Source organism: Sapajus apella, unplaced genomic scaffold (genome assembly GCF_009761245.1).
Source record: "Sapajus apella isolate SASKATOON/1434 unplaced genomic scaffold, GSC_monkey_1.0 scaffold29, whole genome shotgun sequence".
In the NCBI taxonomy this organism is placed as follows: domain Eukaryota; kingdom Metazoa; phylum Chordata; class Mammalia; order Primates; family Cebidae; genus Sapajus; species Sapajus apella.
The window spans coordinates 7,756,340-7,776,566 of NW_022436969.1; the positions used below are offsets into that span (position 1 = coordinate 7,756,340).

The window sequence follows — 20,227 nt, forward strand, 5'->3', positions numbered from 1 at the left end:
AGTGGGAGGTGGGGAGTTGGGGAGAGATAGCATGGGGAGAAATGCCAGATATAGGTGAAGGGGAGGAAGGCAGCAAATCATACTGCCATGTGTGTACTTATGCAACAATCTTGCATGTTCTTCACATGTACCCCCAAACCTAAAATGCAATAAAATAAGTAAATAAATAAATAAATAATAATAATAATAATTTCTGTGTCCTCAGCACCTAAAGAAGTGCCAGTGACAACCAGGCATTGCACCTACTTATTGCTTTTTATTTTATATTTTTCCAATAACATGGTACCTACTATTTGCCAGGCACTGTTCCACATTAGCTCATTCAACCATAACAATCTCATAAGGTTGATACTATTATTTTCTATGCTCTATAGATGAAGAAACTGAGGCACAGAGAGGTAAAAGGACAGGGCCCAGGTCTCACAGCTCATCAAAGGCAGAGCATGAACTGAAACCAAGGCAGTCTGGCTCGGTTAAACAACTGTTAACCACTGTGCTATAAGACACTTCAAATTTTTGTTGGATATATCAGTAAATGAACACAGAAGGGCAAAAGCTAGCATACATTCTTATTCATTTGCTTTTTATGAAGCTGGTATGGGTATGAAGAGGGTCCTTTCTTCCAAACTTTGCCTTATGCTCTTTGCTTTCCTGTTCAAGGTTTTATGTTGGGAATACTGTGCTTTCTTAGAAGAAAGGGCAGGCTCTGTTGCTCAAAGGAAGTAACACTGAGCCTGGCTATTGGGCATGATGCCTCCAGGGCAGTGACATTCTGAGTAGGCTCTCCAACCCACTCTCTCCCAAACTCTCCTATAGGGCTGTCTAGGAGCTACTGGAAAATACAAGAAATTTTATTTACATTTTAGGACAAAATAAATCTTAAGAGACGAGTGTCAGTAATTCAAGCAAATAATGTCAGGTTAAAACAAGAAAGGCTGGGGAATCAGTATTCCAATGACAGAAGACTGCTGTCATTTCAAATCCTCCATCCTCAGCAAAGATGAATTCTATAGCTTTCAAGTTACAGTAGGAGGGTAGGTCCTGTGCGGTAGTATCACACTGACACGTTCCCACCACAGAACCCTCACTTGAATGTACAATTGCAGTTTACAAACTGGGGCCTGGAAGAAATTTCTCCATTCTGCCTGAATAAACTCAATGCAGGGAAGCTGCTTCAGGATCCTGATACGTCAGATAATTTAAGGGATGAAGATCATGTATACTTTTAAAGGATGACAGGAGGAAATCAATCTTTAGATTTCAAGCAAGCAAAGAATTACAGAAAGAAAGACAACCAATTCTTGAGTAAATAAGTGTTTTTTTCTTTCTTGATGAATGTGATAACTCATCGAAGAACTAGCCTTGGCCACTGACCACATGGGGACACACCCACCTTACTGGCAGCATCTCTGGCCTGCTGAATTAGTTCTCGTATTCTGTCCATGTTGTCAGAGATGTTTCCCAAGGGCAACAGCTGTTGGTTGATACTTTCAATCTTGCGCCAAAGATCAGGTAGTTTGTTGGTTAACTTATTCACTGTTGGTGAGATTTGAAAACAGAAAAGTAAAACTGTGCATTAGGAAAAGGTTAACTACAAATGTTCTTACTGACAGTATTTGTCAAGTGGCATGTTTGGTCCCCAGGTGTTGACTAGGATGGGTCATAATCAGTTACAGTATTTCCCCCCTTACCCATGGGCTCACTTCTCAAGGTTTCAAGTACTTGCTGTCAACCATGGTCCAAAAATATTAAAGAGACAAATTCCAGAAATAAGCAATTCCTAAGTTTTGAATTGTGTGCTATGTGGAATAGCATGATGAAATCTCATATGGCCCCACCCATGTGAGTCTTCCCTTTTTCCAGCATATCCTTGCTGTCTACCCTACCCACCCATTTGTCACTTCGTAGCTGTCTGGGTTATCAGACCAAAAAAATCATAGCACATATAGGGTTCGATACTGTCTGTGGTTTCATGCATCCATTAGGGGTCTGGGAACACATCCCCTGAGGATAAGGAGAAACTACTGTACATGGTGAATTGTATTCTCCAATCTTGGTATCAAGTCCTTCTCTTTGACCACTACAGAAAAAAAAAAAATCTTTGTTTTCTGATTCTTAATATCAATCATAAGTCAATGCTTCAGGGTTTAAGAACCTATAATTCCACTTCGTAAAAAAGAAAACAAATAGCATTTTCAATGTATTTTCTAAAAATTAAAAATCCCATCTGGTCCTTCTAACTGGTAGAATATCTGCACTCTTTGAATATATCACATATCATGTGGAACTGTTTTCTAATGTTTTAGTTTCTGAGATCAGAGTTTGCCAGGGAAGAACAGAAATGGACCAAAACATGTAACAATGGAGAAAATGGCTAAGATATCCTGGCCAAAGAATGCCCGATACCTGAGTTATCTGCATCAGTCAGAGCCTTTTCGAAGTCTTCGTTCTGTGTGCTCCCATAGGTGTCCTTAATTCTCTCCACATCTGTCTGAATGGGGTTGAGCCCATCCAGAACCTCATCTGTGATGTCACTGGCCTTTCTGACCATGCTCTTTGCAATACTGATCATAGCATCAGTATCACCTAAGTCACACAAAAATAGGGAGGTATAAGTATCTAAAACGTTCAACAAAAGAAGCCAACCAAGTACAGTGGGTTAGGAAGATGCCAACCTCTCTGTATCCCATGAAGACCATCTCGGAGACTTGTGAGATTGGTGTCTATCACTTCTTTCTGAGCTGTCACAACGTTCAGGGTTTGCTGTAGGTTGCTGAGAGCTGGACTAACTTCTAAAATAAAATAATTATCAAGAGGCAATTATTTTGTGCATTTTGATCCTCCATTGGTATTTGTGGCCCCTGAAGCAGCCAATGTCTGCACAGCATTGAGTAGACTTGCTTCTCAGGGGTCATCTCAGACATGCCCACTGCATGTGCCTAGACCCACAGCTCTGGGATCCTCCAGTTACAGAGGTCAGCAGCAAATCAGAACCTTGTGGTAACGCCTTGGAAATACACAGGAAGAGAGAGAGGCTGAATAATTTAGGGAGGGCTAAACTTCTAATCTGCTTAGAGTAAGAGTCTCTGTTTAGTAAAAGATGTATCTGTCTTATCCACTACTATGTCCTAGCACACAGTGTAGTGTCTGGCACTAGTTGAGGCTTAATATTAGCACATGTTTGTTGAGTGAATGAATATATGAGTGAACGGATGAGTGGCAGAAAGGATCCTCTTCTATCAGAGGACAAGAAAGGAGTGTTGTTGAAAGAGCTTCATCCAGGTAATACAGATACAAAGTGGGCACTGTTTCTGTTAATTTCCAAAGTGACATATTTTTTAAATTCCATGAAAGAAAGGGAGCTACTAGACATTCCTAGCTGATAATTTTGCCATCCTTGGGTCATTGAAAATGGCCACCAAATGCTTTAAGACTGTCTTGATGAGTTATGGCTTCAATTAGGATTCCAAGACTGGTTTACATAGCAACCAACATAGTTAGCACCCTAACCCTATTTATCACACTGAGCCTCCCCTGAAGCTCACATTTTGTAGAGCAACAGACGTCATACCAGGAAATCTGAATTTGTATTTTTAGTTGAGACAGGTGAAACTCTGTCTCTACTAAACACACAAAAACTAGCCAGGCATGGTGGTATGCCCCTGTAGTCCCAGTTACTCAGGAAGCTGAGGCAGAAGAATTGCTTGAACCCAGGAGGTAGAGGTTGCAGTGAGCTGAGACTGTGCCACTGCACTCCAGCCCGGGTGACAAAGCAAGACTCCATCTCAAACAAAAACAAAACAAACAAACAAAAAATTTTAAAGCAATTATCCTAATGACCCCAAACCAATGATCTTGATATGTGGGTTGTCAATACCATGATCACATGTGGATTAAATTAAAATAGCCTCCCTACCAAGGCCAGACCCAAATAGGCCTAGCACTCAAAGATTTATTTATAAGGCTCTAGTTAATTTTGTATATGAAGGATGGGGGATATTTACAATATTGGGTGGATACATAAAATTGATAAATAAACCATGAATTTAAAAAATATTATCTGGGCCCAGCATGGTGGCTCATACTTGTAATCCCAGCATTTTGGGAAGCTGAGACAGGAGGATCCTGTGAGGACAGGAGTTTGAGACCAGCCTGGGCAACATAGCAAGACCTTGCCTCCACAAAAATACAAAAATTAGCTAGGCATGATGGTGCATGCCTGTAATCTCAGTTACTTGGGAGGCTGAGGTGGGAGGATCGCTTAAGCCCAGGAGTTCAAAGCTATAGTGAGCTCGGATTGTGCCACTGCACTCCAGCTTGGGCAACAGAATGAGACTCCATCTCTATTACAAATAATAATAGTTACAAAATTAAACAAATAAAAGGTATCATCTGCAATGACACTGAGATTCAAAAATAGCATTTGATTCTAGGGCTGCTCCACCTGGTCCCCAAGGTCATTTAAAGCTCCTGCCTATCCCTGCCACCGACCACTCCCCCGATACCTTGCTGTAGCTTCTTCTGTGTTATCTTGGCTTCGTTTAACAGTTTATCACTGTTGGAACTCAGGGTTTTAGCTCTTCTTGGCAGATCTTCCTTTATCACTATCTGAAAGCAAAGCATTTAATAGTATATGTTAGGAAATATGATATCAGATTTCTATCCTAGTCTGAAGCCCTTAATTTTAAGGATGAAGTTAAAGGGGGAAAGGAGTTAGAACTAGATTGTTCCCTAAAAGATACAGTTAGGGTTCCAGGTAGCCCTAACACCTATGTGACTTATGTGGCTTGGGGAGGTGGGCCTATCTCTGGGGGCATGCTGACAAATTATGTGACACGGTTTAGCGGCTCACTGTCATTCGTACAAAAGCCCCTACAATAACAGAAGAGAGAACTTAATTGTTTTCAGGCTTTCAAGCTTTGGGACAGAAAAGTCTTCACTCATTCAAGAAGGCCTGTCCCCCTGAACTCTGATATTTAATATTTTGCTCTTTATTTTCAGATATGGGAAATATCATATGGTGCATATGAGATCCCACAGGACTCCACAGACACACTGAGATGTAAGACCAAATGACCTGATGAAAATGCTGATCAAGTTGTTTGCAAAAGTGTCTCTTTTTGGTTAACAATCACAGCATAAAAGTATACCTGGTAAGATATGGATATAATATTCGTTCAGGCTGAAAACTGATGATCAGTGTAATTCCTATTTGGTTTTACTCATAGTTTTAAAACTGTGCTACAGACATGAAATAGTCAAATATAGAAATTACCCATATCTAGAGCACGTTCTAGGAGCCCACAGAAAGAAAATATAAAAATGAGCCATCTCCACAGCGAATATAGAGAAGCTGCTGGTACAGGTGCCCACCTGGAGGGCAGACTCGGATGCACTGGCGGCCCTATTGGCCGCGTCCTCAGCCGCTTTGATGGCGTTGAGGATGTTCTCATAGGCGGTGGCGGCCTCCACGGCGCAGCGCACCAGCTCATCCCCACTGGTGTTTCTCTTGATCCTGGAAGACAGGGCGGGTTAGGCACCTCCCACAGCCTTCCTCTACCAGCAGCTGACGTCCCCCAAACCTTCCTATTTCTTCTTTTTCTTTCTTTTTTTGTTTTCTTTCAGATATGGAAAAATACAAAATAAAGAGATGGCAGAATCTCTTTGTTGCCCGGGTTTGACTGCAGTGGTGCCATCAACTTGAGCCCAGCCCTTTCCCATTTCATTTGCCAAGTGGAGACCTGAGGTGACGGCCTCTGTAGCTGTGCCCAAAGGACATAACCAGGAATTAGTGCCCTCATTGCTGCTCTGCTTCTGACTTGAGCCTGGGGTATTGGCCTTGACCCCATCCTCTGCCCTCCTCCAGGTTCTGGAGACCCAGCCACCCCATGGGAGTTCCTCGCTTGTCTCAGGACAAGCTGCTGTGCTCAGCCCACGTGCCCCTCAGGTCTCCTGGGCCCTGCACTTACTCCTCCAGCTGCTTTGCCAGCTCTTGTAAGGATTGCGCGTGCTTTTCTGCCTTCTCCACAAGGGATGTTTGACCAGCAGATCTGGAAAGTTCTCCCACTTTGTCACTTAGTTCCTGTCTTGCTTCATTTAAACTGGCAGCTAATTTTTCATATTCCTATTTTTTCCAAGTAAACAAAGATAGTATAAATTCAAGAAAGAATGTTTGAGAAGATGCTGATTTCTCAAACTCTGTCATAAATGATGTGGGGGCAACAATGAGACGTTATATTTTCTAAGTCTATTTACCACAGCTGTTAATCCTTGATCACTTCAGACAGTAGCAGTGGGAGCATTTTCCCAAGGCTTACCATTATCTCGAACATTCTCATTATGGTGAGAAACCCTTTAGTAACCTTTACAAAAGCACAATGTTGTCATCAATATACAGTTATAGTAAACCAAAGGACTTTTTTATAATTTAGAAATAGTTATTATAAAAGGTACTTTCAAAATCCCCATTGAACTGCTAAGAAATTTTTTCAGTTTTTAATCAAGTCTTAAATATCTTCTGTTAATAAAGGTATGTTTGATGTTTTAAAAATAGCATAATAATTTTTTTGTTATCACAAAAGTGATTTGCTCCTTTCAGACAAACTAGTTATTACATATCAACATAAGAAGACAAGTCATTCATACTTCGTTTGCAAGGGAGAACTATTGTTAACATTTCAGTATATTTTCTTCCATCCAAGAGACTATACTTTGATAAAACAAAAAAGTAGGTCAGCTCATTTCACTGTCTTCTTGCAATATAATTAAAATGTTTTTAGATTTTTCTAGAGAACAACAGTTTCCTCTACCTTCTGGCTTTTCTCCATCAGCTGCAGTGCAATGTTGGTTTGCAACAAAGATGAGTCTGCAGTGGCCAGATACTTGGTGAAATCATTCTGCAGGGAATTTATTTCTTTCATTTGTCTCTGGAGAAAATTAAAAAAAAATCTGCTAGAGCTCCATGATATATTCTCAGAAGGCACAGACAAATTATGGGACAACATCATATAAGTAATTTCAAAGTCAGAATGCTTTCCTGAACCTAACCATTGTCTAGGCAATTACAAAGTGATAGGAAATCAGTTCTTTTTGTAGTAGAGGTATATTATCATAGTTTCCTTAAATGAGATGCCAATGAAACAATTGCTATCACTGCTGAAGAAGGTTTCTACAGTGGGGGTCAACTTGCCCTATGAGATGGGTATATTATCAAAATCTGGCTTGCAGAACAGACCAAAAGATTTCAGGTAAGTAAACCATCATCGACCATTAGCCAGTACCACTGAGAACACAGTAGACACTTGACTGAGGGGTTACACAGAACCTGAAGAGGCCAGGCTGGAAGGCTGCCAGAGTTCAGAGGCCTGTGAAAGTTAGGTCCTGCTCCCTTCCCTTGGCATAATCAGTGACTTCACACAGACATAGTACCATCCAAAGAGACTTTGGGAGCTAAGCATAGGGTCATCCGCTACGTCTCAGCCTCTCAAAGTGCTGGGATTACAGGTGTGAATCGCCGTACTTGGCCTTATAGTTAGTGTTTTTAATAGTGAACACTGTATGCTAAAACAATAAGGCCGGGGCAGTGGTTCATGCCTGTAATCCTAACACTTTGAGAGGCCGTGGCAAGAGGATTGCTTGGGCCCAGGAGACATCATTTATTTTCATTTACCAACTTCCTCCTGTTTTGAGGTCTGCTCTATATTATTCAACTTTGATTTTACTGTCATTTTATAACTTATATAACCTTCATATTTTTGTTGTTTTTATTTATTTATTTTTTGAGACAGGTCTCATTCTGCTGTCCAGGCTAAAGTGCAGTGGCTTGATCATGGCTCCCTGCAGCCCTACCCCCCACCCACCAGTGTGTTCAAGCAATCCCTCCCACCTCAGCCTCCAGAGTAGCTGGGACTACAGGCGCATGCCACCACGCCCAGCTAATTTTTAAAAAAAATTTTGTAGAGATGGGGTCTCACTGCATTGCCCAGGCTGGTCTGAAATTCCTGGGCCCAAGCAATCCTCTTGTCTCAGCCTCTCAAAGTGTTAGGATTACAGGCATGAGCCACTGCACCTGACCTTATTGTTTTAGCATACAATGTTGACTATGAAAAATATGAACTATAAGGCCGGGTGCAGTGGCTCATGCCTACAATCCCAGCACTTGGGAGGCTGAGGCAGGTGGATCACCTGAGGTCAGGAGTTTGAGACTAGCCTGGCCAAGATGGTGCAACCCCATCTCTACTAAAAATACAAAAATTAGCCAGGTATGGTGGTGCCAAAAAAAAGAATATATATATATATATTTTATATATGCATAAAATAAATATATATGTATTTCACATATATGTGTGTGTGTGTGTGTATATATATATGTGTATATATATATACATATATATATATACGTATGTGTGTGTATATATATATATGAGTATATATATACACGTATATGTATATATATATGAGTATATATACATACACGTATATATATATATACACACACACACACACACATATATGAAATACATATATATTTATTTTATGCATATATAAAATATATATACAAAATATATATACAAAAAAAATACATGAACTATAAAATCCAGAGTTCTAAATTCTGTCATAGCAGCTTCTGTATGTGGCCTGTACTTTAACTTATTTCCTATAAAGCAGATAATGGCTTAAAATGTCTTTGCTAGGGTGATTATGATAATTATGTTTACGTATCTGACACAAAAAAAGAATTACTGAAAACATAATACATAATTTGAATTAATTACAGTAATATTAATTTCTCATCTACTTGGCAATGTTATTCCTCCACTCTTTGAGCCAGAGATGCAGGTGAAGCAGTTTGCGCTGCTTTGTCTGTGGTTTAAGTTCAGAATCTTTTCTGGTAGCTGAAGAGTAGAAACGACTATGGATTTGCACTTAATGCCTCATTCTTGTCTGATCTGGGTGTGAGGTGCTATAATCAGATGTCCAGACAGGTGCCTGGTTATGCCGCTTTAATCATAATAAAGATCCCTGTTCCTCTCATCCTTATTAACGAAAGTGTGCAGCTTCAAACTGTGAACTCACCTGGATGGCTCCCAAAGCTCTCTCGTTCTCTTGGTTCAAGCCAGTTGCCTGCTTGGCTCGGGCAGCTGCCTCCTGCAGCGCAGCACGAAGATCACTGAGTCTGGCTTCGTATTCATTTAAAGAAGCCCGTATACTGTCAGCAAGCCCACTGTTTTCCATTTGATGGATTTTCTGCCAGGTCTTTATCCGGTTCAGCACTGTAATACATCACTTCATGTTTTCTACTTGACAGACGGGCATATTGAAGCTGGGTTATAAAGACTACAGAGGGAGAATAAAGTTTCTACTCATGTCATGGTTTTCCTTGAACTTTGGAGGGGATGGTAAAGGAAACTCACATTGACACAGACCTGCTATGTGCACTGTACATGTTGCCTCATTTAACTTCCACTGGAAAACAATAATTATCATTCTCATGTTTTAGATAAAGAGATGGAGGCCGTAAGAAATGAGAGGACTGACCCAAGGTTACATGGCCAGTCAGGCTTAGGACTTGAACATGAGCTGGCTGCAGGGTGTACAGTGCATGCTCCTTCCACTGTGAATACTGTATACTTACAATTAAAAGCCAAGACTCATATTCAATTTGAAGAATACAAATTTAAGCAAGAAAACTGCTAGTGTCTACATTTACCACTGATATGTCATTTTAAAGAATAAATACCAGTATCTGAAAAAAGTAAGCACCAAACTAACATTTCTCAGTTTTGAGCTAATGAGGCATTTTCTCTAGTCAAACCTTTTGATGTGTTCTATTAATTTCTAGCACATCATTTTTTATTTGTTTTTGTAATACAAGTATGAACATCCCTTATCTAAAAAGCCAAAATCTGAAATGTTTCAAAATCTGACAATTTTGAGCAATGACATGATGCCACAAGTAGAAGATTCCATATCTGACCTCATGCGACAGGGTGCAGTCAAAATGCAGTCAAAAGTTCGTTTCAGAGGCTGGGCATGGTGGCTCATGCCTGTAATCCCAGCACTTTGGGAGGCCAAGGCAGGCATATCACTTGAGGTCAGGAATCTGAGATCAGCCTGGCCAAAATGGTGAAACCCCGTCTCTACTAAAAATATAAAAACTAGCAAGGTGTGGTGGCAGGTGCCTGTAATTCCAGCTACTTGGGAGCCCGAGGCAGGAGAATAGCTTGAACTCAGGAGATGGCTGGTGCAGTGAGTTGACATCACATCACTGCACTCCAGCCTGAGTGATGAAGTGAGACTCTGTCTCATACACACACACACAAGTTCATTTAATTTACAGAATTATTAAAAATATTGTATAAAATTACCTTCAAGATACGTGTATAAGATGTAAATGAAACATAAATAAATTTTATAGTTAGACTGGGGTCCCATCTCCAAGAGGTCTATGCAAATATTCCAAAAGCCAAAAAATAAAAATAAAAAATCTGAAACACTATCTGGTCCCAAGCATTTTGGAAAGGGACACTCGATCTGTAATAGTGCTAGTATCAATTTGTGATTCAAAAATTCAGTAGTGGTGAGGTGACCATTAATGATGACATAATGAGAAAACTGGAAAGAGGTGAATGAGCATCAGAAAAATGCTCAGAAGGAAAAAGAGGCAGCTATATCTAACTTTTAGAAGAACCTTTTTTTTTGCATGATGGTAAACTGTTGTATCCTATGGCCTCTTGGTAACTTGGAGAAAAGGCTCTGGGTCTCCCGGGGACTACCGATTTTCACCACATGATGCTCTTAACAATAATATTTGCTGAAACCCATGAGGCCTTCCATCTTGAGATGATACCACTGCACTCCAGCCTGAGTGATGGAGTGAAACTCTGTCTCACATACACAAAAAAAGCTCATGCCCAGAATTGTTATTGTATAGAATTACCTTCAAGAGATGTGTATAAGATGTAAACGAAACATAAATAAATGTTATGTTTAGACTGGGGTCCCATCTCCAAGAGGTCTCATTAAATCTGTGCAAATATTTTTTTGCAGGGAACTCTACATTGTACTCTGCACATTTATTTCAAATCAATTAGAACGGATTGGATGCAAGAATTCGGGAGCGTCCTTACAGAGCTGAGACTCCCTTCTATCAGCTTCCGCTTCTCTCAGGTGCTTTTCAAAGTTCCGGTTCCGAAGCTCCGTCATCATGCGTTGGGCTTCAGCCCACTCTCTGGAAAAGTCACCTGAAGGCACGTTGTTTCCCTCTCCATCTGTCCCAGAGATCTGCTTCAAGAGAACTAGGAAACATCAAGTGGTTTATTAAACTGGGAATTCTGGGCTCCAGTCGGCCACTTAAAAAAAAAGGCAGAAACTTTTATGGAGGTTTTATATTAGTTTTTTAGTATCAGTATGGGATTCTTTGCATAATGTTGAAATCTTAAAGGGAATTATTTTAGTGTACAGTGAAGATTATGTAACCAAAAAAATGTAATTGGGCTTAGTAACTCTACTTACTGTGTACATTCCGGATGACGTTTTTAATCTTCACATCCAGTTCTTTTGCACTTTGGGTTGCCCTATTAACATTGTTGTATAATGTTTGTGCTTTTCTGGAATTTACTTGAGCCTATATGAAAGACAAATTGATTAGGAACAAATTAAGTTGATGAGGACAAATAAAAATACTTTGAAAGCAAAAAACCTCAAAAGTTAAATAGACGTTAACACGTTACCTTTTCTTGCAAAGTCTCAAATTCCCGATTCAAATCACTCAGTTCTCTTTCCAGGCCTTCTAGTTTTGATCCATGATTTGAAATGGCAGAACGGTAGTTGTGCAACTGATTCTGGAAATAAAACACAAATGAATGTCACTTTACAGTATCAATTTAGACTAAGCCTTGTCAACCTGCTAAACAGGGTTATAAATGAAGAGTCATTTGGCCAGACCATTGTCAGTTTCACACACACACAAATGTGTTTCTTTGAAATAAGTTACAAAGGAATCTGTTTTCTGATGTACATTGTGATATGGCTCTAAAATAAAGTAACAAATGTGAAGAGATAACAGCTACTTCACTGGAATTAATTACCTAACCTTGTAGAAATGAGGGCGATACTGCTTACCTGATTAATTTCCAGATTCTACAATAAATATAGTTTTTTAAAACCTGCTGTTAACCTGACAACACTAAAAACAATGCATAGGGCTACCTGATTGAAGGAACCATTAGGAATCTGTTCACTGCTGGGAACTCAGAGCTCGTGCAGTTGAACAGCCTCATATTGCAAATGAGAAAGAAGATGGAAGCCCAAAGAAGTCAGGTGACTTGTCCATGGTTGTGTAGCTCATCAGTGACTGCTTCAGGGCCACAGACCGGGTACCTTGCCCTTTTTTTAGGCTAAATTGCCTCATTACTCTTAGACTCTTAGACACTGCTGTATGTAATATCTATAATAGTGATTATTTTCACTTTTTTGGAAAAAAGTATTAATCTATTGAAAAAGTTTAGAGAAAAAATGGTATTATTACCTCAATATGTATGTCAGAGCCCATGTTGGGTAAAAGAACACAGGCTTTGAAGCCGAGGTCCAAACCCTAAGTCTACCACATAGTAGATGAGCCTCACTAAGCCTTGCTCCTCCATTAGTAAATTGGGGATTATAATATTTAGTTGCAGGGTTGGTTTTGGTGATAAGTGAGCTAATGTATTTTAAAATGTCATGTACACATGGACATTCAAAAATGTTACTTCCCTTCTTATACTCAATCTTTCTTAATTTTTGCATGTTTGTGTGAAATAGCAAGATAGTTCTATTTTAACTTTAGTATGGGGAGAGGGAGGCACATCATTATATAGATTGTCAGCAGAACACCGAGATAAGAGGTGGAGTGGGTAAAGCATGGTCTAGGGTTTGCTCTTGATTTGAATTCTTCCAGAACCACCATGTGGCAGCTGTGTGATTTTAGGCACGTTGCTCAGCTTCTCCCAGCCTGTTTAATGAGGATAATGCTATGTTCCTCATGAAGAGGTTGTGAGACTTGAGTAAAACCCTTAGCACAGGGTGTGGCACACGGCATGTGTGCAGAATGGTGGAGGCTGCAGGGCTGTGTGGATGAAATCCAAGCAACCCAAGTGGCTTCCTTTTCTTTCCTCAAAACATACATACTCTCCCCTCCTCTTCTCCATATTAAGCCTATAAACCTTGAACTAAAATTGTCCAAGAGGATAGAAAAGGCTCATTTTTCTAGAATCATCTTTTCCTACATGTACTCAGCTATAGCCACTAGAATCAGCCCTCAACCCAAAAGTACTTATTAAACTTTCCCTAAAGCCTTGTTCACGGTGTCTAGACCAGAGCCAATGTCATCTGCTGAATTCTTTTACTTCAATGAGTATATTTGTTCATTTCTATGATTTTCGGTTGGGTCTTTTCATATCTACCTCTTCTTGTTTGATTTCTGGTGGTTTTCCCCCTCAAATTTCCTAATTTCTTGTTCCTTTTATTGGGTGTTATTCTTTTTGAAATTTTTCAAATTTCAGATTGTCCTATTGTTTTCATTTTATCCGAAGTGAACTCATCTCCTGACTATTATTTCTGTTGGGTGTCTGTCTTCTTGCCTGTTGACAACACTTGCAGGCTCATTCTGGATGGGAGCTCCCCTCTCTCTGCACCCTCCGGGCCCTGTCTGGTGCACTTATGGTTATCACCACGCCCAGTGGAACCCCCCACCTGCGGTCTAGGACTGGGCCTTACTTTGGCAGTTGAGGATTTGTATACCATAATGGCGTTGAGAGGATGTCACATTCCAGCACAGATCTAGGTCTGTAGATTTGTCCTGCCCCTGTAGCTTTTCTAGGCTTTCATATGGCCATCATGTAACAATGAGGATGGGGCAGTTTCCAGGCTGCTTTCTAGCCCCCATTCATGGGCACAGTATCCCCTGTTTGCCCCCAGGGAGCCTGATTGTGCCCTGTGGGGCACTTTAGGTTCTATTATTTCTCAGGATACCCCCGCAGCCACCTTTCATCCAAATGTACTCAGAGCATTCACCCAAATGGACCACATTCCAAGCTATGAAACAAACCTCAACACATTTAAAATAACTAAAATCATAGAAAGTGTGTTCTCTGACCATGAAAGAGTTAAATCAGAAACCAATAACAGAAAGTTATCTGGAAAATCCCCAATTTGGAAGTTAAATAACACATTTTTTTTTTGAGACAGAGTCTCGCTCTGTCACCATCACCCATGCTGGAGCACAAGTGGCGCCATCTCAGCTCACTGCAACCTCTGCCTTCAGGGTTCAAACGATTCTCCAGCCTCAGCCATCCAAGTAGCTGGGACTACAGGCACTCGCCACCACACCCAGATGATTTCTGTATTTTTAGTAGAGAAGGGGTTTCGTCATGTTGGCCAATCTGGTCTCGAACTCCTAGGCCCAAGTAATTCACCCACCTCGGCCTCCCAAAGTGCTGGGATTACAGGTGTGAGCCACCATGCCCAGCCAATACATTTCTAAATAACACATGGGTTAAAGATAAGTCACAAGGGAAATCAGAAAGTCCATAGAATTGAATGAGAATGAAAACATAACATTGCAAAATCTGTGGGATACAGCTAAAATTGATGGGATTATATGCTTATGTTAGAATCAAGAAAGATTTTGAGTCAATAAAATAAGCTTAAGAAACCAGAAAATGAATAGCAAATTTCACCCAAAGCAAGCACAATGAAGGAAAAAAAAATGGATAAAAACAGAAATCAATGAAACTGAAAACAGAAAAACAATGGATAAAAGCAATGAAATAAAAAGATCAATAAAATTAATAATACTCTAGTCAAAATAAGAGAAAGAGATAAGACATAAATTATCAATATCAGAAAGTGAATGAGAGGGCATGACTACAGACTTTGCAGATGTATAAAGGATAATAAGGGAATATTATGAACAATTTTATGTCAATATATTTGGTAATTTAGATGAAATGGACACATTATTTGAAAGGTACAAATGACCAAATATCACTCAAGAAGAAACAGATAGCCCAAATACTGTAGTCTTATACCTATTCTTTGAAAATTAAATTCATGGCTTATTTTAAAAAACCACAACTTCCAACAAATAAAATTCCAGGCTCACATGGCCTCACTGGAAAAAATTCTATCCAACATTTAAAGAAAAGTCAATATCAATTTAATACAAACCTGTGTTTGATACTTCTGAATGCAAGATACTGAACTAAATAAAGGCTCTATGAGAAAAATTAGCCTGGTAATGTTCGGTAAGTATTGTTCACTTAGATGTGTTAGTTTTGTGTGTTCACAAAAATGATTTTCCACCAGGAAAAATCTTATCTTCATTTGGATCAGAGGAAGGAGGACAATCCCTGAGCCTTTTCAAGAGTCAACCTCTCCCCTCCTGCTTATGGAGAATCCACTCTTGCACCATCTCCTCCCCACATGTCTACTCTGGGCCACACACAGGGGATTTACCCTCAGGTCCTTGGCCTGGGTCTCCACGTGCCTCATCTGCTCCAGAAGCCCCGCGCTGACACCCAGGCCCTGCAGCTGAGACTTGATCAGGCGGAGCTGCTCGCCCATGGTGGCCAGGTCGTTCAGGAGGGTCATCACACAGCTGTCGCAATCTGTAGGGGCCACAATCAAAGGCAAATGTGCTGCGGCTGGAGCCGCGGAAATGCAAAAAGAGCGCAAGTACTGCGCAGCCCAGTTGGCACACACACAGCTTACCACAGGTGACAACCACAGCCCTGGCCTTCTCAGGGAGGGATGTGGTTTCTGAAAAAAGGAGAGCCCTATGGACAGGGAACATTTTAGAAACGGAGATTCCATGCAACTTGTTGGTCACTTTATACATGAGAAAAATAATAACAGCCTTCATCTATGGGATGCTTGCTATTTACCAGGCATTGTGATAAGACATTTACAAGTATTTCCCTAAGAGCCCTATGAGGTGGGTCTTGGTTATTATGTTCACTTAGCAAATGATGAAACTGAGGCTTGGAGAAGCAGGGTCACCTGCTGAAGGTCATACAGCCAGTAGTCAACAGAAGCTGATTTGACCTTAATAGTCCTCCTTCCACTCCTTCCACCCGTACTTTCCCAAACTGGAAACTGCATTACCCAGCATGGGGCTCACATATCTGAAACGAAACCCCACAACTTGGAAAGGAGGAGGAGAGGCTTTCTTTTCTCACCATCACATTCTTCTGCAGGGCTGCTATCTTTGGGTTCTTGGTTTATGCAGTCTGAAATCAGAAAATAACCAAAGAAGACATTGTTATTAGATTTACTCTTCATCTGCTCTTTAACTTGGCTTTCAGAAAAGTTAGTTTTGCAAGATTTTATTAAGTCAGTGCAAAAGTAATTGTGGTTTTTGCCACTACTTAAAATGGCACCCAACTACCCAGCATCACTAGCTCTTCCTTTTTTTTTAGACGGAATCTCGCTCTGTTGCCCAGGCTGGAGTGCAGTGGCATCATCTTAGCTCACGGCAATCTCCACCTCCCGGGTTCAAGCAATTCCCCTGCCTCAGCCTCCCGAGTAGCTGCGACTACAGCCACGTGCCACTGTACCAGGCTAATTTTTTGCATTTTAGTAAAGACAGGGTTTCACCATATTAGCCAGGATGGTTTCGATTTCCTGACCTCATGATCCGCTCGCCTCAGCCTCCCAAAGTGCTGGGATTACAGGCGTGAATCACTGCGCCCAGCCCACTAGCTCTTTCTTTTCCCCTCACCCATGCCAGTGCCCAGACAGCTTTATCATCTCCCAGCAGGCTCACTGCAGGAACTTCTTTTGTGGCCTTCCTGTTATATATTCAAATCCTGCACTACAAAGGTCAATTCCGTATAAGGGCCAAGCCTCTCAATCATTCATATTAAGGCTTTCTTCATTGGATAGCCTCCTGTATGTTCATGCTGCTTCTGGCATCATTTAAGAATGTTGTGCAAACATTCACGGAGCACCTTTGAGCATTTATGGTGTGCCAGAGTCCCATGCTAGTTGCTGGAAATACAAAGATATCAAGACAAAGTCCCTGCTGCTCTGTGACTTAACAGTCCCATGAAACATGGGGGGGCAGACAAGTTACAAAACAGTGTAAAAGATATGTGATAGAGACGGGCATATAATGTCAGTGGGCCCATAACACCAATACAGCACATATAAGCCGAGTTTTGAGGTTCTCAGCTACAGTAAAGCCTGCTGGTCAACGCTGGGCATGCTTAACCCCTTCCACGCCTACTCTTTTCCCCATGCTGTGCATTTTGACACTGACATGTCTTCTCATGTCCCCCTGAACAATCTACCTTCACAACAGCAAAACTCTAAGCTTAACATTTTCCTGGACAAGCTGCAAGAGACTTTCGCATCTGTTATTCTCAGCAGCCAATAATATTCCACTCTTTGTGTGTGTATAAATACATTTTAAACCACATTTACTTTTAATTGTAAAAAATGATATAAATTAATTATGGAAAATTTGGGGAAGTCAGAAAAATGAGATAAAAGCATCATCATTGATCTTGCCATTTAAAGGCAATGTTCCCTTTATATATATTGGTATATATTTTAATTTATTATATATAATCATGGGTTTCTTTTATTCATTCTTTAAAAAAAAACCTTACTCGATTTTTTTTTTTTTTTTTTGAGTCAGTTTCACTCTTGTTGCCCAGGCTGGAGTGCAGTGGCATAATCTTGGCTCACTGCAACCTCTGCCTCCCGGGTTCAAGCGATTCTCCTGCCTCAGCCTCCCGAGTAGCTGAGATTACAGGCATCTGCCACCACACCCAGCTAATTTTTTGTATTTTTTTGTATAGAGATGGGGTTTCCCAATCTTGGCCAGGCTGGTCTTGAACTCCTGACCTCAAGTGATCCACCTACCTCAGCCACCCAAAGTGCTGGGATTACAGGTGTGAGCCACCGTGTCTGGCCATTTGCTTTTATATACATATATTGTGATATTTTTATTTCCTCAGTTAGTCTGTAAACGGCTTCTGGCCAGGAAGCCTGGTCTTGTTTCCTTGACAATTTTCAACAGCACTCTGAATAGTTTATGGGGGACTAGGCTTCTCTGGATGATTGATTTATTAGTGGAATTTTCCCAAAAAGCTTGCATTTTGACCACCAAGGAATCTGTCCATTAACAGTTGAAGAAAAAAGAAAGGAATTAAAAAAAAAAAAAAAAAACTTGAACAGGAACAAGCAAGTCTCATATATGAGCATTTTCTTCCATCTTGGCACTAGCTACTATCCTCATGTCAGGTTGCTTATGTTTGTTATTGGTGTGGGGGAAATGAAGCTTGCAAAGGCATTAGTCTGGTGAACAAGCTGCCAGTGATGTTGAAGCTTCTTGAATACCTCCAGTGACAAGAGAAATTACCTCCTTTTAAAGCAATCTGTTTCATCTTTAAACATTTGACACTTCTTCCTTAGAATGATTTAAAATAGAGCTCCCTCTTGCTTCTCCTCTTTTCTGTACATTCTGTCCCTATGTCTCAGAGAACAAGACCAACCCTTTCCCACACACCAGCCTGACAAACATGTCCTTTCCAGCTCTTCCTTTCACTGTCCTGGTCAATCCTTCCTCATGTGACTGTTCCACGTCCCTTTGAAGTCTTACTCTCTTTCTGAACAACCATAGCTGGTCTACTGTCTTCTAAAGACATAACTAACACTCACGTGAGGACTTACGTGAGCAAGGTGCCATGGACCCCGGCTTTAGACACTGGAACTCGGTGAAAACAGGACGAGCTATCTTAGGGGCCATACCCCCTCTAACCTACCCTGCTCTTGCTGCTGATGACAACCTTAAGCCTTTTTACACCTCCTGCTACTAAGCCAGTTGCCACTTGTCACATAGCTAAAGGTTTATTTATTTTTTCCACTCAACTATAGGACCATACCCTCATCCTTAACATCATTTCGTCTGGTTAGAATTGGCCCATCATTCCAGACTGCTGAGGCCCTTTTGAGTTCTAAATATGTCATGGGAGGCACTTACTATTGGAGAAAACCAGGGAATTTCACCCCAAAATATGGCACCCTGGTATGCTGATTATTTTAAATGAAAGGCCCTTGGAGACCAGCAGATGCCAGAAGAAACTTTACTCTGATACCCACTTATCTTCCCAATGTCCAGGCTTGCCAAAAATGAAAAACTACTTCTGGCTTCTTCCATGAGTTTTCATTAACTTAACTCATATTTCAGGAAGAAAGACTGAAGTCTGTCAACACACTTGACACCTGGACAGACTCTTGTCACAAACCATTTTCTGTTCTGTGGGCCCAAAATATTTTGTCCTGGGACTCACTGTATGTTTTCCAAGTCCATTGAATCAGCCTAAAAACCATTTACCTTTCCCCTTAAAATCATCCATATTTCCACATCTCTCTTTCCCTTAAGGAGGGTACATAAGCGTCTGTACCCCAGTGGGTTATTAGGTAATCATTGTCCTGTGATTCTCCTGTGTTACACACATTAAAATAAAATTGTGTATGCCTTTTCTTCTATGAATCTGCCTTTTGTCTGCTGATTTTCTGCAGACTTCCTGCAGCTGAAGGGGAAGTTTACGCTTGGTCCCTTTACTATTCTCCCCAACTTTGTGTCATCTGATAAATGAGTAGGCATGCTTTCTATATTTCCACCCAAATAAAAAATGTGGAGCTGAGGATAAAGCCCTGAGGCATGATAATAAATACCCCATTCTGGACTGGCATTAACCAATTGACTCTGCATTCTTTTGGGAATGGTCACTTGACCAGCTGGAATCCACACATCCAGGGTTTAATTCTTCAACTTGTCCATAAGTATAATATGAAAGATTTCATCTAAGTGTTTGGTATTATACTACATCAATAGCATTTTCCTGATAAATCATATTAATATTCTGTCAAAGAAGGAAGAGGATAGTCTTCCTTTTTGTTCCAAGTTGTTCCTAATAAACCCATGCTAGCTCCTGCCGATTATATTTTTCTTGGTGTATAAAATCCACCCCAATTACCCATCCACATCCCAGAGCATGTACTGTTGTAAGACAGAGTATTTTAATTTCTTTGGACATACACAGGAAAGCTAATGTGATGATAACCCTACAATATCAAAGGGAGATCTCAGCAAAATTGCCAAAGTAGGATCTGAAGTTATTTTGGTTAAAATTAGGTAAGTTTTAAAAATAATTCACTTTTTTTTTTTTTTTTTTTT

The 20,227-nt window shown here is 40.5% G+C and overlaps 1 protein-coding gene across 4 annotated transcripts in view; it reads right to left on the minus strand.

Annotated features, from left to right (window-relative positions):
* The window catches only part of LAMA3 (laminin subunit alpha 3), a 262,162-nt gene that overhangs the window by 42,787 nt on the left and 199,148 nt on the right, over nt 1-20,227 (minus strand). For all 4 annotated transcript variants that reach the window (XM_032293185.1, XM_032293183.1, XM_032293184.1 and 1 more), the window contains 13 exons: nt 16,218-16,268; nt 15,496-15,647; nt 11,733-11,843; nt 11,515-11,626; nt 11,130-11,297; nt 9,076-9,272; nt 6,810-6,926; nt 5,970-6,124; nt 5,374-5,515; nt 4,506-4,608; nt 2,676-2,792; nt 2,407-2,586; nt 1,394-1,536 (listed from right to left, as the gene is read on the minus strand). In XM_032293185.1, the coding sequence (XP_032149076.1) occupies nt 1,394-1,536; nt 2,407-2,586; nt 2,676-2,792; nt 4,506-4,608; nt 5,374-5,515; nt 5,970-6,124; nt 6,810-6,926; nt 9,076-9,272; nt 11,130-11,297; nt 11,515-11,626; nt 11,733-11,843; nt 15,496-15,647; nt 16,218-16,268 (1,748 nt within the window). The remainder of the gene's footprint in view (nt 1-1,393; nt 1,537-2,406; nt 2,587-2,675; nt 2,793-4,505; nt 4,609-5,373; nt 5,516-5,969; nt 6,125-6,809; nt 6,927-9,075; nt 9,273-11,129; nt 11,298-11,514; nt 11,627-11,732; nt 11,844-15,495; nt 15,648-16,217; nt 16,269-20,227) is intronic.